Raw genomic sequence first — 21,978 nt, forward strand, 5'->3', positions numbered from 1 at the left:
AATCGCATCCCAACTCAAGGACAATTCAGCCGTCGCTGTCCCCCGTCTCGTCAGGCCACGCATACGATGGCTTTTCCGCCGGATACCAACGATATTTCGAAGATGCTCGATTCTATACTAGGAATCAACTGATTCATCTGTGACGTACAGCTAGCTTGGTTCTTCACTCTCCGCGTACATTTCTCTTGGATGCCCGATCGAGAGGTTTGTCTCCCAGGCAAGGTAAAACTTGAAGAGGTACTGAAGGAGGCAGACGGCCTCAAGGAGTGATGCTAGATATAAGAAGTCAATGATGACATCACAATAACATCCTCATTGTGACTTAGTCAGCACCTTGACTCCCTCTCAACAAAATATGGGAAATTACTCATCGTCATTTAAGAATACTTATAATTGACCGAGCAGATGATGGGTTAAATAAAGTGTGACGTCACAAATCGTCATTGTCACTTAATACATTGCATGTCAATGAGGTTGATTATCAGGCTAATACATTGTTCTATAATTGTGATACATCGCTGCATTACTCATGATACGAATAATAAAATAACACGATTTATAATTTGTCAACCATTTATTTATTATAGCAAAATTATGGTACGGCTTTTAGTAATCTGTACATAAATAATTTAGTCCTAAAATTATTTTCACAAATAATTTAATGCTAAAAAAGTGAGGAGCTTATATATTAGAGTGATTCTGTTATGATAATGACCCCAGTCTTAGTACCAATGGTAGGTTGTTCTTGTTTCTTTTGATACATTGGATGAGTAAACTGCCACAAAAAATATCCATTTTATTAATTAGCAACTCGCATAATTTCTGCCTACAATCCGGCACGAGGAGATATCGATTGAGTTACTTTTCATCCTTATCGATTGGAAACACAATGCCAGTCATTTATCTCGTTTGTACAATATTATAGAGCTCTGGGGATGGCTATAATTAGACATGACGTCACTGTTTCATCATCGCATGTGCGTTAGGTAAGAATGATGCAACCAAAACGTTGACATTTTTCTTTGATTGGTCACGGTATGATGTCACGCTCGTGGAGATGACATCTGTACTTGACCTTCACCGCATTTAGCCTATACTTTATCAGGTCGGCATAAGTATAATGTTCACACGCCGCCCCGTTTTGCAAATTACCTCATTTTGTCAAGCATATCCATTTCTTTCTATAATTAAAACAAATTAAAGAGATGTTATCCTTTGATTCAAAGCCAATAAAACAACTCATATTCTTTGCTCTAAATGACGATATCCTACTCTTTTTAAAAAGCTAAGACAATTCTGCCAAAAAGTGATCGACTTTTGCAATGTTGAACCTATTCTCTTGCTAGTTCCTAATCATTGCACATAATTATATTCAATTTCAAACCATTACAATCCAAGAATGAAGAAGAACTGTTTCCAGTGAATATAAAAAGAAGAATTATGTTGAGGATACTTTGAATAAGGCTTACAAAAACAACCGGTTGAATAATACAGAAAACACACTATATCACAAAAGGACAAAAAAATAACCAAGAGGTTTCTTTTTTTGGTAAAAAGTACTTTTTATTTCAATTTATTTTTTGCATTGACAGTGAACAAAACCTGTCGATAAAATAAATAAATAAGTTAAGTTTGAATAAATTACACGACAAGTATTTTTTGGAACACAATTAATGCCAAAAATGAACAGGGGTGAAGAAAAGCAAAAAGGATTTCTGCATTAATTTTGTGAGGGTGAAATTGAATACTTTTTTATCAGGCCCTAGAAACTGTTGTGAAATATTTATCGGAAATTATTTTATTAGAGAATAGAGTATTAGTAAAACACGCTCAGATCAAATAAAACAATTAATTATTAGGAATACATATGCTACAATGGTGACACATGGACTTTAACCTCTTTTCAGCAATTTAGAATTCATTAAAGGAAGATTTTTTTACACGGTGGTCATGTACCCAACTTTGACTGATTGAAATGCCACGAGGTGGGTCGACACGCTACGGGGGACCCAACTATTTTGGGGGTACTTAAGTTCTTTGCTAATTTACGCTTAGCAAAAATCACCTGAGAACATGTCACAAGGAATAGTAATTGCATGTCATTCTAGAGCTGGTAACCGTTTGCGCCGATGTGCTTAACAAATACCCCTGCTTATGCGCCAGGAAACTTTATTTAACAGATTGTCTGGATAGCACCAGACTATGCGTTCATAATTCATTTTGGCCAATAACCGCCACAGACCACCTTTTCTCATGCACCACAATCATGAATAAAACCAATCATCAAATATGATCAAACATTTGGGCTATTGCACTGAATTCCATTTTAGATAAATATTAAAAGAAAACCAAACTGCAGTTATTAAAAATTAACACTACACCTAACATTTTAGATTACATAATTATGTTTTGCATATTCCAAGTTGCTATTACTGTATTTTTGGGGAAGAACCTGCCTCCACATTAAAAAATAGATTGCTATTCCTGTTTTAGTCGAGACGTTTTGAATAAATAACGAATAAAATACAAGGGATCATCTTGTTCTTTAAAATAGTGGACTCTGCTAATACATCCAAATTGAAACTCTTTTTAAAAAATATAAATATTATTTTTTTACGGATACATGTATTTTGCAATTTAATTTAGAAGAGAGTATGGGACAATGGTTGGGTGGGTTTTAATTTGTTTAGGGGAGGACTTGGCTGATGACATGGGATAAAAACAATTCCCATAATTCATTCACAGCTGATACCTTGGAATATGAAGACAGATTTGTATAAAAGATATCTCCAAAATATAAATATATCTCTTCAGCAATAAATAAAATATATACAAACCCTTGATCAGATAAACAATAAATACAAAAAACCTCTTTAACGCCACTCGATCAAGTACAATGTTTGCCAAAAAAATAGTACTTGCATAGTTTCAAGTTCCGCGAATGTTTCATTAGAGTGAGGAATTTGCAGTGTTAACTATTTTTTTTTAAATACATCCTAAGAAACAGATAGAGGTTTGCGTCAATCAATAATCCCAAGACTCTGTTCTTAATTGGAATGACAAAAATGAGGAGTGAAATAAATGGCGGATGCGCGCAATCCATGTCGTGAAGTATGAAGATAACTCAGTCCCTTTTTTGGCGTTTGCTGAATAGCTATGGGATTAAGTATCAGATCCGAAGAAGTTACAGCAAAAAATGACACAGACCTTAGGTTTTCGGAGAAATCCCATAGCCACTCAGCACTTTACAGGCGTTTCAAGCACAAATTCTCCCAACACCGAGTGCACTGAATAACATGACCAGAGTAGACGGCCTACATTCCCTGATGTCTTGCTGGATAAGATTGCAGCCCTCCGTTGTGCCAAAATTGGACTCGGCCGCCATCTTGGCTGTGGAAGTCATCTTGTTTTGGGGGCGCCCTCCTGGAGCTCGACACACGCCGTGAAAGATGGACCGCCGCGGCCGCACGACAGAATCAGCTTACCCCCAGACCCTCCATCCCTGGCTTCTAGACTCAGACGTCGCGTGTTCTTGGAGTAAGTGCGTTCAGACGGTTGTCCTGGCGCACCCACTTACCGCAGTCGGCGCACCAGTGGGGCCGAGACTCCCCCGGATATCCAGATTGAGCTGTTTGACGTACTCATTCAGCCGATGCAGCACCGTGTAATCTCGTAGACTCCTCTTGATCTCGCTGGATATCGTCTGGAACGTGAATTCCTGGGCCTCTTCTACTCGACTCTCACCGCTAGCCCTGAGTCCATTGGAGCAAACCTGATCGAATTAAAAAAAGAAGAAAACGACAATGATAAGTCAAAGGTAATTTATCATCCTCATCAACTGCATCAAGGTATATTATTTGGAGGCTTGGGATAGGACTGTGTTTTTAGGATGCCATCGATTAAGAGAGCCACCGCAAAAGTTCAAGTTCAGGGTGTTCCTGTATCCGCTTGGGTAACCAAAAACCACATCTCGGCGTCTCGCTTCACCCGCCGGCATGTTAACCCCCAGACACCGGTAGTGCACACTCACCGTGCATTAGTAAGGAATAACCATTAAGCTAATCATCTAGCCGGATATATTTCATTGTAAAGTGATAGTTCTCTGATGTTTTCTCTCTCAACCCGAGCACCCTATCATGACCCGATCTAACCCCGGGTGCTCTGATGGAGTGGGAGTCGCCGAGGCACGGCATTCTTTGTCTCACTTGGTGCGGTAAATTCGACAACCGCGGGGAATTTTTATTCAATATTCGTGGACAATATTTTTTAGTTTGTCCTTAAAACCCGCGCAAACTCGACCCAGCGGGAGAATAAAAATAATCTGGTGGGCGGACGAAATAGGCTAACAAGTGGTTTCCTTATATGGGAACCGCATGTATGAATGGCCGCCAATAACATCCGTTTGTTGTACATATCAGTTGCCTGGCGACTTCTCTCCCAATGTATGTGTGACCGTCGTGTGCTCGCTCGCTGAAAAACATGTGGGAGATTTTAAGGGAATTCTAAATTTAGGACTTTTGAATTATGATAGGTAATTGTATCTGGAGATTCTTGCCAGGTGAACTGAGAGGCCACGTCAAGTCTTGTGCCAGTCCAACCGCGATGACCGATTTCTGGTCGAACTTCGCAAATTGAGACCGGCATTCTTGCGATTTGAACTTTCGAACTCTAGAGCTACTCTTTCCAACATTTATCATGTCATGCAAACCGCAAGGCTGAAACTGAGTTGTTTCACTGCAATAAAAGACAGCGATGCACTCACCAAGTCTCGTGTTCCCTGCAGTACTTTGCCCAGTAGGCGGCTCATACTTTTGAAATCTTCTCTAAAATTGCGACTGCCGTTGTGTTGTTCCTCGTCCTTGATGACCGCAACCATGGCTTTCTTGAAACCATCGAGGATGAAGTAGTGGGTAGCCAAGCGATCTGCCTCGCACAGGTCGGGGGTGCTGAGGCTGGTGATGTCAGGGAGAGGGACCTCCATCAGCTCGCTCAGTGCAATCCCAAATCTTTCTTCTTCCTGTGAAAAGCAGATCAAATAGAACAAAAAAAAGCAACCGTCATTATGTGAATTCTGCATAAGAAATACGACTAGGAATTTCTCAGGACCCGCTCTAATGCACTCTAGCTATGGGAGGCACTCATTCTATTTAAAGATCAGGCAAAAGTCAGAAACAAATAGCACATTATAAAGGGTAGGCGTAACAGTCCAGAAATTTATATCATGTCGGATTTGATTCAGTTTGGCATTCGAGTTGTAACATTGTCCAGTTGTTTGTCCTGGGGCACTAAGCTCATTTTAACCGCCTCGGTGGATCAAGTAAAATCGACTCTGGCCTCGGAAATGGCGGCAGATAAATCCGCATGGCCTCTACTTGGATCAAATCTCCTCGAAAAACAACAAAAAAGTTTTTTTCATTTAGTTTTAGCTACAGCGATCCACACACCACAGATTGACAAAGACAGGATATCCTACAAGTCGTCCACTGATATACTCCTATTGTTCACAGCGCGTGCCACTTACGTCACGGAGAAACACATGCTCAAATAGCGAGGGTTTCCCCCGAGTAAACTTTCGTTTCGGTTTTAAGATCTGTTTTTGTAACGACAATATCATATGCGCCGAGATGGCGACTGGTGCTCACACCGAACATGTCGGAACGTGTAATTGCATAAATTTGGGCGTTAACTTTATTCTCCATTCTTCGGTCGGGGTTGCCGGTTTGTTTAGGTAGACCTTGGTATCCGACCACTGCCGTCAATGAAATCACCTTTGATCGTATTTGACGACATGGGTTCCCCTTTTGCAAACAACTTTTTTCTGCAAATTCAATCAATTTTAGTTCTTTTTTAAATTCTAATTTCAGTAAATGTGTCTCATCGTATCTGATTGCAACGTTTCACGACTTTCATTTTGTTTGGACAACAGAAGGCAAGTCGTGGCAGTAGCAAGAGGAGTTGAATAAAAAATCAGAGAGTTGGTGTGATAATTATGCTACTTACATATTCCTTGAAAGTTTTGGAGCATTTCTCGACCAGGCTGTTTGTGTACAGAGACAGGATGGCGTAATCGGTCTGGAAGGTGAAGGAAGCGGTGGAGGTGGAGGTGCTCGTGAGTCCACACGGCACCTGTAACCCACCAGCCTCGGTGATCGTGGTTGGGTCGAACGTGGACAAAACCACGGTACTCAGAGGTGCACTCCGTACGGTGCCGAAACACAGAAACGACACTACGCTGAACAAACCTATATAAGAAAACGAAAATATCAGATATGAAAAACATGCAATATTTTGGGCTTCGTAAACTGCCATGTTTACACATGCTGCAATCTCTTCTTTTTTTGTGGGGAGGGGGAGGCGAAAAATGCATAACGACCCTTCCAAAGGTGTGGCGAACGTACTGGTATTGATATTTTTTTTTAATCATTAATTTCGTCCCTGCTTGATGAAGCGCCCAATGGGATCTTTTGTTGCGCTGCACGCGTGCACATTCCATGGAGTATTTGGAGCGTGGTGCTCGATCCGGAAGAAGTAACCGGCAAACGGCGACACATCGCCGCGTAAAGCCGCCAACTTGTGCCGGTCAATACATTGAGGCAAACCGATTTTGACATTATTTCGTCACTTACTTTTCAGCAGTAATCTATGGGCTTCTTTGTAGATTGTAGGATGGGACGTGAAACTCATTAAGCATCTCAAATATTTTGCACCATTGTGTACTTCCTTAGTTGTGGAAACTAGTACTCACCGTAAAAAAATTCTGGTGTCGTTGAAGTTAGACTGACAGCCATGGCTGGAGGTCTGGTAGATTTTGTGATAGAAAGCAGTGAATCTGGCGGCTCCAAATTAAGTAATATTCCAGTAGCTACAGTGGTTATCCTTCTTGCTTCGTTGTGGTCTTGCCGAGTAATGTCTCTCGAGTGAAGCCGGCTTGTGTCTCCGAACTTAATAATGTGGTTTTGACGAGTTGGGTTCGCGAGCGACTTTTGAAGCCTCTGCGGTCTCAACAGCCCTTTTTATACCTAACGGTGGCTCGCGTTTTCCCCCCAAAGAGGGCGTCCGGCTCCGTTCCCCTCCAAATAGAGTCATGAGTCATCGTCCGCCCTCACTTGGTTACGGTGATGTGGCGGACGCCGGCCGGAACACGAGCGGCTTTTCTTCCTGTGTTGTGTTGCTGTGTTGTGTCGTCGCTTTCCGTTCGTCACGTCGCGTCTGTACAGTGACCGGTAGTAGCTTCGGCGGTTTCCCGTACAGTCGCGCCGTGTGTCTGGCATTCACACACAAATGACACGCGAGTTGTGGGGAAAGCGCGCTTACCCAGCAGATCGGAAGCGATGCACGTCATTGATCACTGATTACCAAGTTATATATCCTTGTGAACAAACACTAGACAAGTATAATAACTTCCCAGTGCCAGCACGTGCCATATTATCCCAGGGTCAGTTGTGTTGTACTAATGTCGCTTCGTGTCACCGGCTGATACTGATAGAGGAAATATTTCAATAGCTGATTTATTTATTTATTTAATCAGCGCAAATTTCTTGAAGACGACAAGGATTGCAACATAATAGTTGTGTTTTTATCGTAATCATACAACCAGGGAAGCAAAGGAATGACACTGACTTGCGAAAACATTTATCCCAATATCGTATGACCGATGAGAGTGTTGAATACAACCCAAATGTGCTAGATTCATCTTTATGGAGCAAAGGGTAAAGCCAAATGTTCGGATCTCCACAGTGACTCAACTCCCCCAAAGTTTGAACTATACTGCAATAATTGAAATTCGCACAGTGGAATAATAAGAGGGTCATCGATTACAAAGAGCATAACGAATTAATAATAATTTATTAATGACTTATTAACTTATAACAGTTGTGCTCATTATGATCATGTGATTTTGTTGATAAACATCACATGGTCCTTTACACGAACGTTTCATCTCCAAATTTTTTCATGTTTTCGAGGAAAAAAGTGGCGATATTCATGTCGGTTATTTGACAGTTCGAGCGCTTCGTTAGACTTATGTAACAATATACCTCAAGTATCTTATTTTTATATCGTTTTTCTCATCAACTCAATGAATTACAATTTAAGCAAAGCATGCTTTAATTGGCAACAAAAGCATATTTTACAAATATTAAACGGTAAACCTATTTGTCATTGTTTTATGATATAAAAGTTTGCAATATTAATTTATAATTTAATAAGTAACTATATAAATCGAACATTCACTTGTAAAACAAAATCATCAATATTGATGAAGTAGACATGTACATAGAGCCTCGTTATCAGAGTCGTTGGTGTGCTAATTGGAAGTATTGAACACATCGTTTTTCGTTGCTTAATAAACCAATATTCAAGGGCGCAAAATAATTTTGGAAGATGACAATCTTGAAATTTATAGAGAAGGTTCAGGACTGGGCACAATCTAAGTCAAGAACCTTGTAGTATATCCTGGCAAGTTCAATAATTTCAGACTGTTCAACTATTACCTTTATATGAAAGTTAACTTTAAGAATAGGTGCTCTTCGTTTCTTATTTCCCTTCTAAAACTTTACATTCTAAAACTAAAAATGGTTATATCGACTGGAAGAAGTCATGATCGACACTCCTGCCAATGGTAAATTTGAAGGATGATCCTACGGCTCACATTATGTCAAGATGTAGGGAGATATATCCTCCCCATACCCACGGGATGTACGCCCATGGATGTGGCAAATAAATGGAACTTGTGGTTCTAATTTTATAAAGCACTTTTCATACTTAGTTATTGCACCGTTTCCCATGAAAGCCACATGTAAAATAACTACTTAGCCTACTTTGAAGAGACTGAGTCCCAGAATCTAAAACGCACGAGTCACACTTCACGAACAACAAATTGAAGTAAAGCTACGGTGATAAAGAGCATTTCAGTCTTCAGAATTGAAATAAATTAGCAAAAGCGTAAATATATACATTCAAGCAAGACTTTCTTAAAAATATTTCAACATATTTGTACCAAACATATCTGAAAAATATATATATCTCTTCAATTAATATTATGTACGAAGCATCCGTAGAAGTAAATAGTACATTCATGAATACCTTTTTGTATGTAGATAGGAAGCTTTAAAAAATAAAAAATAAAAGGTAGCCACATACTTAACTCTGAAAATAGGAAATGGTTCAGTTGACAAAACCGACAGTTAAACGTGCCTTTAAAAACAAGACATCATGTTTTCTTTAAAATGACATTTGAAAGGCTTAAACCCACAGGACCGTTTTTCTAAAATAATACAAGAAGTCCTATGTAGAATGTTTGACAATAACCTGTTGAAATCTCAGCTAGGCTGCTTCTAGAGGACCGGAATACGTATGAGAATGTCCGAGTGCAGTTCGCTCGCGTACTGCTTCATGTGGTACAGCACAGTGTAGTCCCGGATATCTCTACTAATCTGAGAGTCAAGCGAGGGTAAAGGAAGGTCCTCCATCGCGCCTATTTGACTTTGCCCACTGGCTCCGTTTGAGCATACCTGAAAGACAGAAAGCAAAAGGATTGTGAAACTTTGCAGCCACCACAAAGTTCTGAACCCATCTAGAAACGCGAAAATGTTGACATAAAATGATTCCCCATTACCTTTTTTTTGTTTACATTTGTTTCCCCTCCAATTACGGATCTGGCTCAGAGATTTGGACATTTTATAGTACGTCGTGTCTTCATGAGTCTAGTTTTCCGCTGAAGAAATGCTTCCTTTAAAAAAAGGTTAAACATACCTGAACTCTTGCAGCTATAGCCGAGTTCAATGACAATGCCACAGGAGGTGGGACAATAATTTGCCAATATCACTTATATCTGCATGGTTTCTCTGTCAAAGCGGATTTTTTTTTATAAAAAGAAGAAATGGGGAAGCTCAAGAGGCAAACGTACCAATTCTTGGACTCCTTGCGTAACCGTTTGTAGCAGCTGAGCAAGATTTTGCAGCTGTGAACCGAAACGTTGGCTTCCCGTGTATTGTCCCTCGTCACTGATGACAGCCTCCATGGGCCTTCTGAAACCCTGCAGGACAAAGTAATGAGTTGCCACACGGTCGTCTCCGCTCATCTCGCCTGAGAAGACGGCGATATTTGGTAGATTATAGTCTTCCAAGTCTCCGAGAGACAAAGGTCCGGATCTTCTGTCCTATAATGTTCCAATAATAAAAGTAGATGTTTAAACATGCACCTTGAAGTTCGCTCAAAAGCCCTCCGTCAAGAAACTAACCAATATCTATGACGTCGCCTCACAATTCCCGAAAAAAAAACCTGACGAAATCGGTATGAGCTTTATCTGAATTTTACATCGAAACCTCAACCCATCGACCCTACTTACTTGCCTGTTGGATTCCGTGTAGGCCTACTGATTTTCATAGAAACTCTCCACAATGCTGTGAAATACACTATTCACATGCATGGATATATCGGTCTGTTCGTTCATGTTGGAGTGCTTGACATAGCTGTATAGCAAAGTGCGCCATTTTCAGCAGCAACCAGCTAGCTAGCAACCAATCCCCATATTTTTTTTAGGGGGGTGGGCGGGAAACAGTCTAAAATCTCAAGGCTCTTGATTATGATGGAATGACATGGCAAATGATGATGAATGTTTAAAGGCATGACAACTGTTTTTGATTGACTGTCTCTGATTCTGTTAGTCTATGCTATGTCGGCGGATCGGGGGAAGAATCCACCCCTCCACATTCCAATTCCGATTCCACATTCCCAATCCAAATACCACAGTGTATCATTCACTGACCCTACTTCCCCCGGTCTACTGTTCCCGTCCATCCACCGAGGAAGTGGGAGAGCCTGGTGCTTTGGCCCACCACTGCAGGGATTGACACCAACGAGGCGGCACTCTACCGAACTAACCAGTCAGACGAAGGAGAGCTGGTATACGCCACATCACAATACCAAGAAAATTAACGTAGGCCTATAAATATAGCCTGAGCTTCACTCAATATTTGTGACGTTACCCCACACGACCCGTGATGTTTTTGTTGTGGTATTTTTTTTTTTAAACCAAACACGCCGAAAAAAATAAATACCAAAAACCCACTTACGAATTCATCAAAGGCGTTTCTGCACGCAACAGCGAATGCTTCTGCGTTTTGGCGAATGATGTGAGAACTTGTCGCGGCCTCCGTGGATTCACAGGGAACGAGGTTGGGCGTAGAGGTACTGCTCACTGGTGCACATCGTATAGTGGCAATGCACAGCAAAAACAAAATGCTGACGAAACCTGTTGAGTAAATGGTTGTGTTTATCGTACGGCTATTTACCCTATCCTTCGAATGTTCCCCGCCGAAAATTGACATCTGCAATGACAAGTCTCCTAAGAACTCTCCGACCTCGACATAAAAACGTTTTACATTCCCGGAACGGTCTGCTAATTTATTGAGCTCTTGGTGATCTGAATCTTAAATTTTCCGAATCTCACTCGAACGAAATTCAACTTTAAAAGAAGAACAGTTTTAGCACCTGGCCTGGCAGCGCCACCTGTTGATGTGTAAGAGATTTTCTTGCACAAAATTCTTCGCGACTGACTGTATCGAAATTTATTGGGCAAAACGGGACTTAAAGGCATATAGGATTATTTGCAGTTTTTTCGTTTCGAACAATAACACCAATAAACATCCAAAGAAAAATATGTTCCAAGCATAACCTGTTGAAATTTCAGCTCAGTGGATATTACACTATTGGAGAAAATAGCATGCACAACATTTGGATCACGAATCACGAAAAAATGCAAAAATGGTCTACTCAGGAAGACACTGCTCAGTTTAGGTGTTTTCTGTTCAAATTGTGAACAAATTGGAATTTGCTCATTGAAAAAACTTGTGAGAAAAGTTTGCTCATTGGCCTACTGCCAAATAATGACACAACAACGAATCACAAAAGAAAAGCAAATTCATAACAGCAAAGTATCCCAAATTCTGGTAACTGTTTGTGCTGAACTAGTTGTATTATTACGATGTTGTGCCTGAAATGACATCTCACTTTTGCTCATGAATATGGAAATTCGCATTAGCATAAAAACCAAGCCGGGCACCAAAATACCCTTGAAAATGGCAAAATTATAATTTGAAAGGAAAGTTAAATAAGATGGAATTGTATTTTTGCATCGGGGTGATGTAAATCGGGGTGTTGAAAGTTAAATACGACGCTAAGGTGCATTTTAAAGAATTGCATTAAAAAAATAATTCATTGCATGATCCCTTTAAATGGTGTTTAGCCTACCTGAGACAGTGATGAGAACTGAGGGGCTTGGAAGCAAATGACATGTCCGCCATAACACGTAAAGATTTTAAAGGCACATACCCGGATCACTTGCATTTATCCAAAAAGTAGCCTACCGAATCATTATCAAAAAAGCTTACATGTGGATTAAAGATGTTACCGGTAGGCCTACTAAACACTCCGTGAAATTAATCTGTCTGGCTTGCTGTCATTTTTCACTGTTTTTGCAGACACGTTGACAGTGAACGACGTTCTTCTTTGGATCCAAGTTAAGTGGTGTTATTATACGAAACGAACAAAATGCATGAGAAGCAAAATGGTATTATGCCTTTATACACACCCATAGAGGCTATACCAGGTGCCTTTGCAGAATCCGCACAGGTGGTGTGCCACTTTCAAGCGTGCAAACTAGCAAGTGGCGTCTCACAAATTGAAGGCCGGCCCGGAGTCTGGTCCCGTTAGGGCTCAGGCGATCATATAGGCCTAATATATCAGAAAGGTGACTTTTAGTCTCAGGGAACAAGTTAGAGTATATACTCACCGGAAAACGCGCGTGTAATCTGCGAACTCAAACTTACAAGCATGGTTGCAAGGAAATGAAGAACCTATTATGTCTAGTCTGGGTTAATGGTACAGATAACTGGTGAAACTGCAGTCCAAAGTATTTTACTGATATGACATTATTCAGAATGAGTGCCAGAAACTTCAAGTTTGATTCAGTACTAATAAGCGAAACGGGCGTACTTTGGCGAATGTGCAATCCGCGATGGCGATTGGTGTTTGAATACTAGTTCTATACTATACGCTCTTCCCGTTAAATTCGGACCCCTCGAAATAGATAATTATGAGTCACCATAATGTTATACTCACTGTAATATGTGGGACCCGGCGGAAACGTTTTTCCGTGTAATTTTTTATCCGACATCGATGTGATTTGTTTTTGCAGCCACGTGACTTGACATTCCGTTACCAGTATTAACTGGCACATTATTAACAACATCCCCATTTGTTTGTGGTAAAGTGGTACCTTAAACCGGCCCCACACGCGATATATACGAAGAACGGGATTCGACTTTTGGTTACTGAAAAAGGAGGGGGTGGGGTTAGCTCTGATTTAGGAAGTTAACATGCAAATGTGATATTTTTTCCTGCATGGATTGTCCTATATTTATATTGTGGCCGTGGGTGCGGTTAGACCCGCCCCCTATCCCGTAGATCTGGTATATGAAATCAAAACATGGCGTGTGGTGTGTGAGGTGTAAATCATTACATTAGTTGGTTTGATAATAATGTCATTCAATAAAGCTCTTTTCAAGGGGGGGGGGTGTTACTGCCCCGCCCCAAACCGTCCTACAGTGCGAACGGGAGTGTTTCTTTACAAAGAAGTGAGCGGTTTGGGGTAACGCCGTGTGGAAATATCTCTTTTGTGAGTTTGTGTGGTTCTGAAGAGAACCTGTTGGAAAATGTGACCGAATGTAAAGCAACAATTTATTCCGGTTTGACGCGAATTTCGTTAGGCCCACGTAAAGAATGTTTAGCAGTGGACAACTGGTAATATAAACGGGCAGTGAAAAGCAATAATCATTTTTTTCTTTTATGTCTTTACTGGTCATTTATTCACCATATAGTAGAGAGCGAAAATGTCTATTTTTTCCCCGCTGAAATAAGTGCAGAGAAACATAATCGATTCTCCTCCTGGCAAATGAGCCCATTGTCTAAGTCTGGTGGGAGGGCATAACCGCGATATCCCGTTCGTCGTTTTCTTCTGAGGTCCGCTGGCCGGCTGGGTGGGACATTTCATATGCCGATTAGGCGGACACCGATGTCTGCACACACACATTCACAAAAAGTTAATGCACGTTGCAAAACGTTTGATGAAATCGTTTTCAGAACCCTCGCCGTGTTGCCGTCAGTCACAAATATTCCCCCATACCTGAGAGTAACCCCCACCAAATTGATTCCATTCTCTCTGTTGCCAAAAAAGTGCGAGAATTTCCCTCTAAAATAAAAATACTAGAATATAAACACAAACAAACCTACCGATGGACTAAAGCGCACCAACTCAATTACATTTTGCAGAAAAGTACTACTTTAATTCAATTATCTTTGGCATTGGCGGCACAATATGCTGACTTCGATAGTACAAATAAATAACGGGTATAGCTAAATCTGGTTTGGCGACAAAGGCAAGTTTTATAAATAGTAATATAAACAGTAAACATATGTATCATTCCCTTATGATATTCCTTCAAAGTATGCTAATGTTATATATAAATCGAAAATTCAATTGAAAAAAAAAATGTCATCAATTAATAAGGGAATAAATGTGTGCTCCGGAGGTTTTTATCACTCTGTTTAATACCACTAAGAGTCTGGGTGCTGATAATTACCCGAGCCGGAGGCGAGGGTAATTATCAGCACCCAGACTCTAAGCGGTATTAAACAGAGTGATAAATACCGACGGAGTACATATTTATTCCCATTCATAAATACCTTTTCGGTAAAAAAAAATCATATAATTCGTTCAAAACATCCCGATTTTGTTCAACAAATTCACTTTATGCTTTTTGAAACATCCCTCCTGCAAAATAATGGAGTGTTCAGCTGGCGAGTAAGATGAAAACAACCCTTTTATGGAGATTGACGCGCGCGTATCATGTTCTACGCGATGTCACGCAGAACGCACCTGGCGCGTTGCGTTTTGAATTTAGAACTATAAAATTCTAACTCCCTGGTAGTGTTGCGCATGCCTACGTGAGGATTGTGGACGTTCAACCAATGAAACGATAAGAGGCACTGGATTTTTAGGAGTCCATATTTTATTGTGACACTGGAAAAGTGTTTAAGACCAGCTAGCCATGTCTTTATCATCCGTTTAATACCGGCCACGTGACGGGCTCTCGACCAATAGGAATGGCTAAACTGTCTGAGGTATTTATGAATGAGGTATATAGGCATATATACCTGGAGCCTCGTAATAAGAGTCGTAGTGTGTTAGTGGAAGTATTCGACACATCGTTGCTAATAAGCCAATTATGGCCAAGGGTGCAAATTAATTTGTTTGGACGATGACAAAAATCTTGAAATTTTGCGACATGTAACAAAAGGTTCGAGACTAGACACAATCTAACTCAAGGTGATCACGTTCAAGACAGAAACTTGCGTATACAAGTGTTTAAACATCCCAGCTGCAACTTCTATAATTTCAAACTGTTTCAACTATTACCTTTATAAGAGAGTTAACTTTAAGAATAGGTGATCTTCGTTTCTTATTTCCCTTCTAACACTTTACATTCTAAAACTTAAAATTGTTATTTCGACTGGAAGAAGTCATGATCGACACTCCTGCCAATGGTAAATTTGAAGGATGATCCTGCGGCCCACATTATGTCAAGATGTAGGGAGATACATCCTCCCCATACCCACGGGATGTACGCCCATGGATGTGGCAAATAAATGGAACTTTGTGGTTTTAATTTTATAAAGCATTTTTTATACTTCGGGTATTGCACCGTTTTCCATAAGGCGCACATATAGAATAACATACTCAGCATTCTTAAAAGAGACAATTTAAACTTATTTGTTTTTCACGAACTTCGAATTGTTGTACATCTACGGTTAAAAAAGAATATTTGAGTCTTTAGTTACTGAAATAAATTAGCAAAAGCGTAAATATATACATTCTTAAGTAATACAATAAATAAAAAATATTTAAACAGATTTGTATTAAACATATTTCAAAAATATATATCTTTTCAATAAATACTATAGCCTTCGTAATAGTAAATAGTACATTCATAAATATCTTTGGTGTTTGTAATATAATTGAAATGTAGATAGGAAGCTATGAAAATAAAAAGAAATAGCAGTTGCATAGTTGATTTTACGACTGTACTGACTCTACAAAAGAAACGATTTAGTTAATTGACGAAACCGACAATTAAAACGTGCCTTTAAAACAAGACATCACTTTGTCTTTAAAATACCACTCGAAAGACAAAAAACCCACAGGATCGTTCTTCTAACAACACTAGAAATCTCATGCAGAACGTTAACCAAAAACCTGTTATAATATCAGCTCGGCCGATGCTGTATGTTCAGAGAAGGCAATGAAAACACGTCCCAAGGTTTATCATGAAACGCGATTCCGTTAAAGTGGCGGAAATGATTCCGTTAAAGATGGCGGAAACATCACAACCGTTAGAACACTAATTACGTCAAATGGGTGGCCTCAATTTTTTTTTGGGTTAATATTAAGAATGATTTTCAACAACGTTTTGCATCAGATTTGTCTTTACTTCAAGGAATGTTTTCTCAATAGATTTGGGCAATTGTAAATGTTCCCGTGGGTTTTTGTGGCCTTTTTTTGCAATTCTTTTCCCTGATACAGAGCTACGGGGTATCGTCATAAATATACAGTAAAACTAGTTGTTTAATATAAACATGTTAAGCCAAGAAAAGCATTGTATGATGCAAGGTGACGACAACTTTGTTGATCGTGCTCTCGTTGGATTTTGAAACTGTTACTGACCTGCTGCTTACGGAATGCTTATGAGAATGTCCGAGTGAAGATTGCTGGAGTATTGGTTCATGTAGTACAGCACAGTGTAGTCCCAGAGAATTCTATCAACATAATTGTCGCGTGAGGGTAAAAGAAGGTCCTCCATTGCGCCTATTGGACTTTGCCCACTGGCTCCGTTTGAGCATACCTGAAAGACAGAAAGCAAAAGGGTGTGAAACATTGCAGCCACCACAAAAGTTCTGAAACTGTACCTCGAAACGCGAGCCCTTTTCCACAGTTGATTTAACATCTACCAATTTTTACATTGTTTGTCCCAGAAGACATAGCTGTGTTTTTTCTGATGATTTTGTAAGGGCTAAAACTAATGTTAAACTAAAGTTATTGCAGCTATAGCCAAGTTCAGTGCAATGTCATCATGGGAGGTAACAATTATAGTCACTAATTATACCCTTTCTGTTCACTTCGTCGAAAAGACGAACTGGGGAGGTTGAGAAGGTAAACTTACCAATTCTTGGACTCCTTGCGTAACTGTTTGCAGCAGCTGAGAAAGATTTTGGAGTTCTGCATCGAAACGTTGGGTTTCAGGGTACTGTCCATCGTCAATGATGACAGCCTCCATGGGCCTCCTGAAACCCTCTAGGATGAAGTAATGAGTTGCCAGACGTTCGTTCTCGCTCATATTGTCTGAGAAGACGGCGATATTTGGTATATACTCGGCAAACAGTTCCAAGTAGTCATTAGGCAAAGGTCCGCTTCTGCTCACCTATAATGTACCAATAAAAAAGTAGATGTTACAACGTGCATCTTAAAGTTCGCTCAAAAGCCTTCCGTCAAGACTACTAATATCTATGACGTCGCTTCAAATTTCCCTGAAACAAATATATAATTATCTGAGGAAACCGGTGCAACATTTACCTGGTTTTCTATTGAAACATCAACCCATGCACCTTACTTGCCTTGTGGTTTCCGTGTCACGCTTACTGACAGTTTTGTTTTTCACGGAAACGTGTCAACAATGCTGTGAATGCATGTACATGTCGGTCTGTTCGTGTTCATGGAGGATCTAGAGTGCTTGATATTGCTGTATAGCAAAGCGCGCCATTTTCAGTTTAACGGTGTTTAGAACCCTACATGGGCACATTGCTGGAGTAAAGGCAATCCGTTTACCATAGAGCTATGACCACCCAAGTTCATGACTGTAGTGCATGGATGACATTCAGTGTTTACGGTTCGAGAACTGCTTGGTTTTTAAGAACTTCATGTCAACGTATAGGTAGGTTGGTGCTTTTTAATTTCGCACAAATGCGGTCACTGTTTTCACGCTGGAAATAGCAGCAGGAAAGTCGATGGTACCACCATGCAATAAAATTGTCTTTTAAAACTCGTAAAAAGTGAACTTTAATGAGTTTTTACGGAAGACATACGCCTTCATCAAGTGCACCATTAATTGTCGAAAGATTGTTGTCAAAGAAAAACGTATAAGCTTTTTAGTAACCCTACAGGACCCGTGATGTTTTTGTTGTGAAATTGTTTTTGGAAAACAAAACACAACGAAATTCACAAAATTGATAAGAAAGACCCACTTACAACAAAATCATCAAAGACGTTCTTGCATGCATCAAGGAAGGCTGTCGCGTGTGGGAGAATGATGTGAGAAGTTGTCGCGGCATCCGTAGATTCACAGGGAACGAGGTTGGTCGTAGAGCTAGAGGTGTTACTTACTGGTGCACATCGTACAGTGGCAATGCACAGCACAATGACAATACCTGTGTTGGGTAAAAGGTTGTGTTTATCGTACGGCTATTTACCCTATCCTTCGATCTTCCCTGCCGAAAGTTGACATCCGCACTAAGTATCTCCCCCCCCCCCCCAAACAAGTTTTACATTCTCAACACTTTAAAGACCACACTGGTACTAAACACCACGTAAAAAATTATTCCATCTGGCTTGCTGTCATTTAGGAGAAATCAAGAAATGTCAGTGATTTCCAACGATAAATTAATTGACTGCTTTTTGCAAATAAAACGTGTTTTGGACGAAATTCTGTTTTGTGATCCAAACGTTATACGCATGCCGTAGTCACTATTTTCTCGAAAAGTGTAGGCCCTAATGTAGTTTGTCTCTGAATTTTGAGTGGTGTTATTATAGACGAATGATATTATGCCTTTACACACACCCATATAGGCTATACCAGGCCCTTTCAAAAATACGCACAGGTTTTCCACTTTCAAGCGTGCAAACTGGCAAGTGGCATTTCACCAATTGAGGGGCGGCCCGGAGTCTGGCCCCGTTAGGGCTGAGGCGATCATTATACATAGGCTTAATCTATCTATGTATATATTTATCTATCTATCAGAAAGGTGACTTTTAGTCTCAGGGAAGAAGTCAGGGTACTCACCGAAAAACGCGTATGCAATCTGGGAACTCAAACTTGCAGCCATGGTTTCAGAACAGTCAGATAACTGGTAAAACTTTTAGTCTAAAGTACTTTGCTGGTCGGAGATTATTCAGAATGGAGATGTCAGGAATTCGAAGGTTGATTCAATAGTAAGCGTTGAATCGTTTGATGTGCAGTCTGCGATGGCGATTCGGGTTTGAATACTAGTTCGTTGTCTCGGGCGCCGTTCTTTTATGCATTTTTCTAAGTCGCTTATCCTGTTCCGTCGATCCGTTCCTAGTTCGCGGGCCCCTCGAAATAGATATGAGTCATCAGCGGGCACTAGCTGTAATGTGTGCGAGTGCGACCCGGTGGGAAAGTTTTTCCCTATGTAGGCCTAAATTTGATCCGACAGTGATGTGATTTTTTTTTCAGCCACGTGACTTTGACATTCCGTTACCAATATTCTTTTGTTATCCGACACTTAGCAGAACTGAACAAGGAACGAAGAGGTACGAAGAGGCGGACCCGGCTTGGGCTAAAAAGGGGGGGGGGGGTAGTTCTGAAGGGATGGAGTATATATGTGCTTCTTTTTTCTGCGTGATTTTCGAAGGCCGGAGTTGGAGTTAGACCCCCCCCCCCTCGTATTAGAACCCCCCCCCTCGTATAGATGATTTGAAATCAAAGCATATATTGTGTGACGTGCATGTGGGTGTGTTAAGCACTTGAGTTTTTATAATACTTTCATAAAATAAAGCTTTTTAAGGGGGACGTTTAATACGCCCCCAAAGCCTCTATACAGTGCGAACAGGAATGTGAAAAAAATTAAGTTTAAGAGGGGACAATATAGTATAGCCTATATGAGCTCCTATGTAGTAATCCTTGGGGGGTTTTTTTCTTATAAAATCATACAAGAAAGTGTACCCTTGCAATCTATCAAACAACATTTCTTGGAAGGAATTTTTTTTCTCTCTCATGATATGGTATAAAAGGGAAAACGTAAAAACCAACAATTTATTCCGGTTACGCGCGAATCTCTCTTGGGTTTTGCAAGCAGGAAAATCCCCATGTATCAAAGAATTACATTAATCGACTGATTATGGTAAAAAATGTTATTAAGGGACGGATAGGGTGGTGGAATCTTTTTAAGGGAAATCATAAAATAAATTCTTTTCAAGGAACATACTCACTCCATATACCACCATTGAATAATAAAATACGTCACTGCAAATCGACGCAGCATTCCCGCTAATTTGAGGAAACTCCACCTACCAATGGTGTCCTTCGATTGGATGATCAGGAATCTTTATTTTGCACTGGGGGGGGGGTGTAGATTGGTAAAACTTTAGGAAATGTACTTTGATCCAATTATTTTCGGATATCCGCTGAGAGTACATCATTCTTGTTCTCACCGTGGACAACGACGATGATATCCTCTGTGAACTGAATCTATATAGCAGTGGCATAGGGAATTCCCCCGCCCCCATACACACTGGTATTAATTCAGTAAGGTTAAATTTGTAAGCATTTCTCCCCCTCAAAAAAAGTTGATGTCCGGCTTGTTAATAACTGCAAATTGTCCGTGTCATCTCGGGAAGTCCAGGATTTGCGTATCAACTAGGCGGATTTGTTGTACACTGCCCAGTGGCGGATCGGGGTGGAGGGGGGGGGGATTGGTCGCAGATGGGGGGGGGGGGGCGCAGATGGGTCGCCTGCCTCCCCCACCCCCGGCAGTGACCGAAAATGTTTTTTTAAAGCTATTTTTTCACTTGAGAGAGCCCAGCCCTCCCCCCCCCCCCCCCCGGCACACCCTCCTCCCCCACCCGGAGGTAACCTCTCTGGTTTCACCCTTGCTGACGGTTGCAGGATCCCGGTAAAATTCTGCACAACTGCGGACACAACATGATGCATGGTGTGGAGATGATCGTTCGATTCAATAATGGCATCACAATGTAGTTATCTACTCCAAGGATAAAATAATAAAAGCAGTTGAGAAGATAATAATTGCCAATGAGCATTCCGAAGTTGACATATTAGTTCTTTTAAGTCACCTGTATTTGTTATTTTATTTTTTGAAGGGGGTTGTGTGGACTTGTGTAAGTATTGTTTATATTTTATAGCCATTTTTCGAAGAGAAACGCAAACATCAGGGTGACACAGTCACTGAGGACGAAATCGCCGTATATTCGTGTTTCGAGCGAATCCAACTCGGGTTTGATGGCCGAGAGAAATACATATACAGCACGGAAAAACGACATATACTGATGGGCTACATTATGAAAAAAACCAAGACTGTCTAGTCGGTAGACAGCGAAATTGTCTATTTTTTTCCCCGCTGAAATCAGCGCAGAGAAACATAATCGATTCTCCTCCTGGCAAATGAGCCCATTGTCTAAGTCTGGTGGGAGGGCATAACCGCGATATCCCATTCGTCTGTTTTCTTCTGAGGTCCGCTGGCCGGCTGGGTGGGACATTTCAAATGCCGATTAGACGGACACCAATGTCTGCACACACACATTCACAAAAATAGATAAAGTGAGTACGAAAAAATATTCTGAAACCTTCTTATGTTATGATGAGGGACCCATGATGAGAATGCAACTAGTTTCTTAGTACTTGCCTGGACGCCGCATAGTCTTAATTTTTATTTTGTTGTTTTGGAGGCCATCTGCTACAAACACAACGCCCACGCCTCTGAACTTCCGCCAGATCATATGTTTACACCCCAAAGCTGCAAATGGCCGTGGGTGGGGCAGGGGTGCCCCCAATTAAGATACGACAAGCAATCTCCCATCGAAAAAAAAAAAGATTGAAAGTGTCAATATTA

The 21,978-nt window shown here is 40.6% G+C and overlaps 2 protein-coding genes across 2 annotated transcripts; both read right to left on the bottom strand.

The window, feature by feature from the left end:
- Positions 1–1,537: 1,537 nt before the first annotated feature.
- On the bottom strand, positions 1,538–7,252 carry LOC119720726. The gene is made up of 4 exons (XM_038190543.1): positions 6,746–7,252; positions 6,001–6,242; positions 4,763–5,017; positions 1,538–3,772 (listed from the first exon to the last, which is right to left on the bottom strand). Exons 1-4 carry the CDS (start codon positions 6,786–6,788, stop codon positions 3,548–3,550), a joined length of 765 nt encoding a protein of 254 aa, XP_038046471.1. The 5' UTR covers positions 6,789–7,252; the 3' UTR covers positions 1,538–3,547.
- Positions 7,253–16,030: 8,778 nt separating this feature from the next.
- LOC119720788 lies at positions 16,031–19,355 on the bottom strand. The gene is made up of 4 exons (XM_038190634.1): positions 19,173–19,355; positions 18,362–18,540; positions 17,280–17,537; positions 16,031–16,961 (listed from the first exon to the last, which is right to left on the bottom strand). Exons 1-4 carry the CDS (start codon positions 19,213–19,215, stop codon positions 16,791–16,793), a joined length of 651 nt encoding a protein of 216 aa, XP_038046562.1. The 5' UTR covers positions 19,216–19,355; the 3' UTR covers positions 16,031–16,790.
- Positions 19,356–21,978: the final 2,623 nt, after the last annotated feature.

This window comes from Patiria miniata, unplaced genomic scaffold, assembly GCF_015706575.1.
Source record: "Patiria miniata isolate m_02_andy unplaced genomic scaffold, ASM1570657v1 HiC_scaffold_9, whole genome shotgun sequence".
NCBI lineage: Eukaryota > Metazoa > Echinodermata > Asteroidea > Valvatida > Asterinidae > Patiria > Patiria miniata.

Coding starts and splice junctions, on each gene's coding strand:
- LOC119720726 (XM_038190543.1), bottom strand. CDS start 6,788: ATGGCTGTCAGTCTAACTTCAACGACACCAGAATTTTTTTACG. Junction 6,243..6,745: donor GACACCAGAATTTTTTTACG/GTGAGTACTAGT, acceptor TTTCTTATATAG/GTTTGTTCAGCGTAGTGTCG. Junction 5,018..6,000: donor CCAAAACTTTCAAGGAATAT/GTAAGTAGCATA, acceptor TGCTTTTCACAG/GAAGAAGAAAGATTTGGGAT.
- LOC119720788 (XM_038190634.1), bottom strand. CDS start 19,215: ATGGCTGCAAGTTTGAGTTCCCAGATTGCATACGCGTTTTTCG. Junction 17,538..18,361: donor ACGTCTTTGATGATTTTGTT/GTAAGTGGGTCT, acceptor GGTACATTATAG/GTGAGCAGAAGCGGACCTTT. Junction 16,962..17,279: donor CGCAAGGAGTCCAAGAATTG/GTAAGTTTACCT, acceptor TCTGTCTTTCAG/GTATGCTCAAACGGAGCCAG.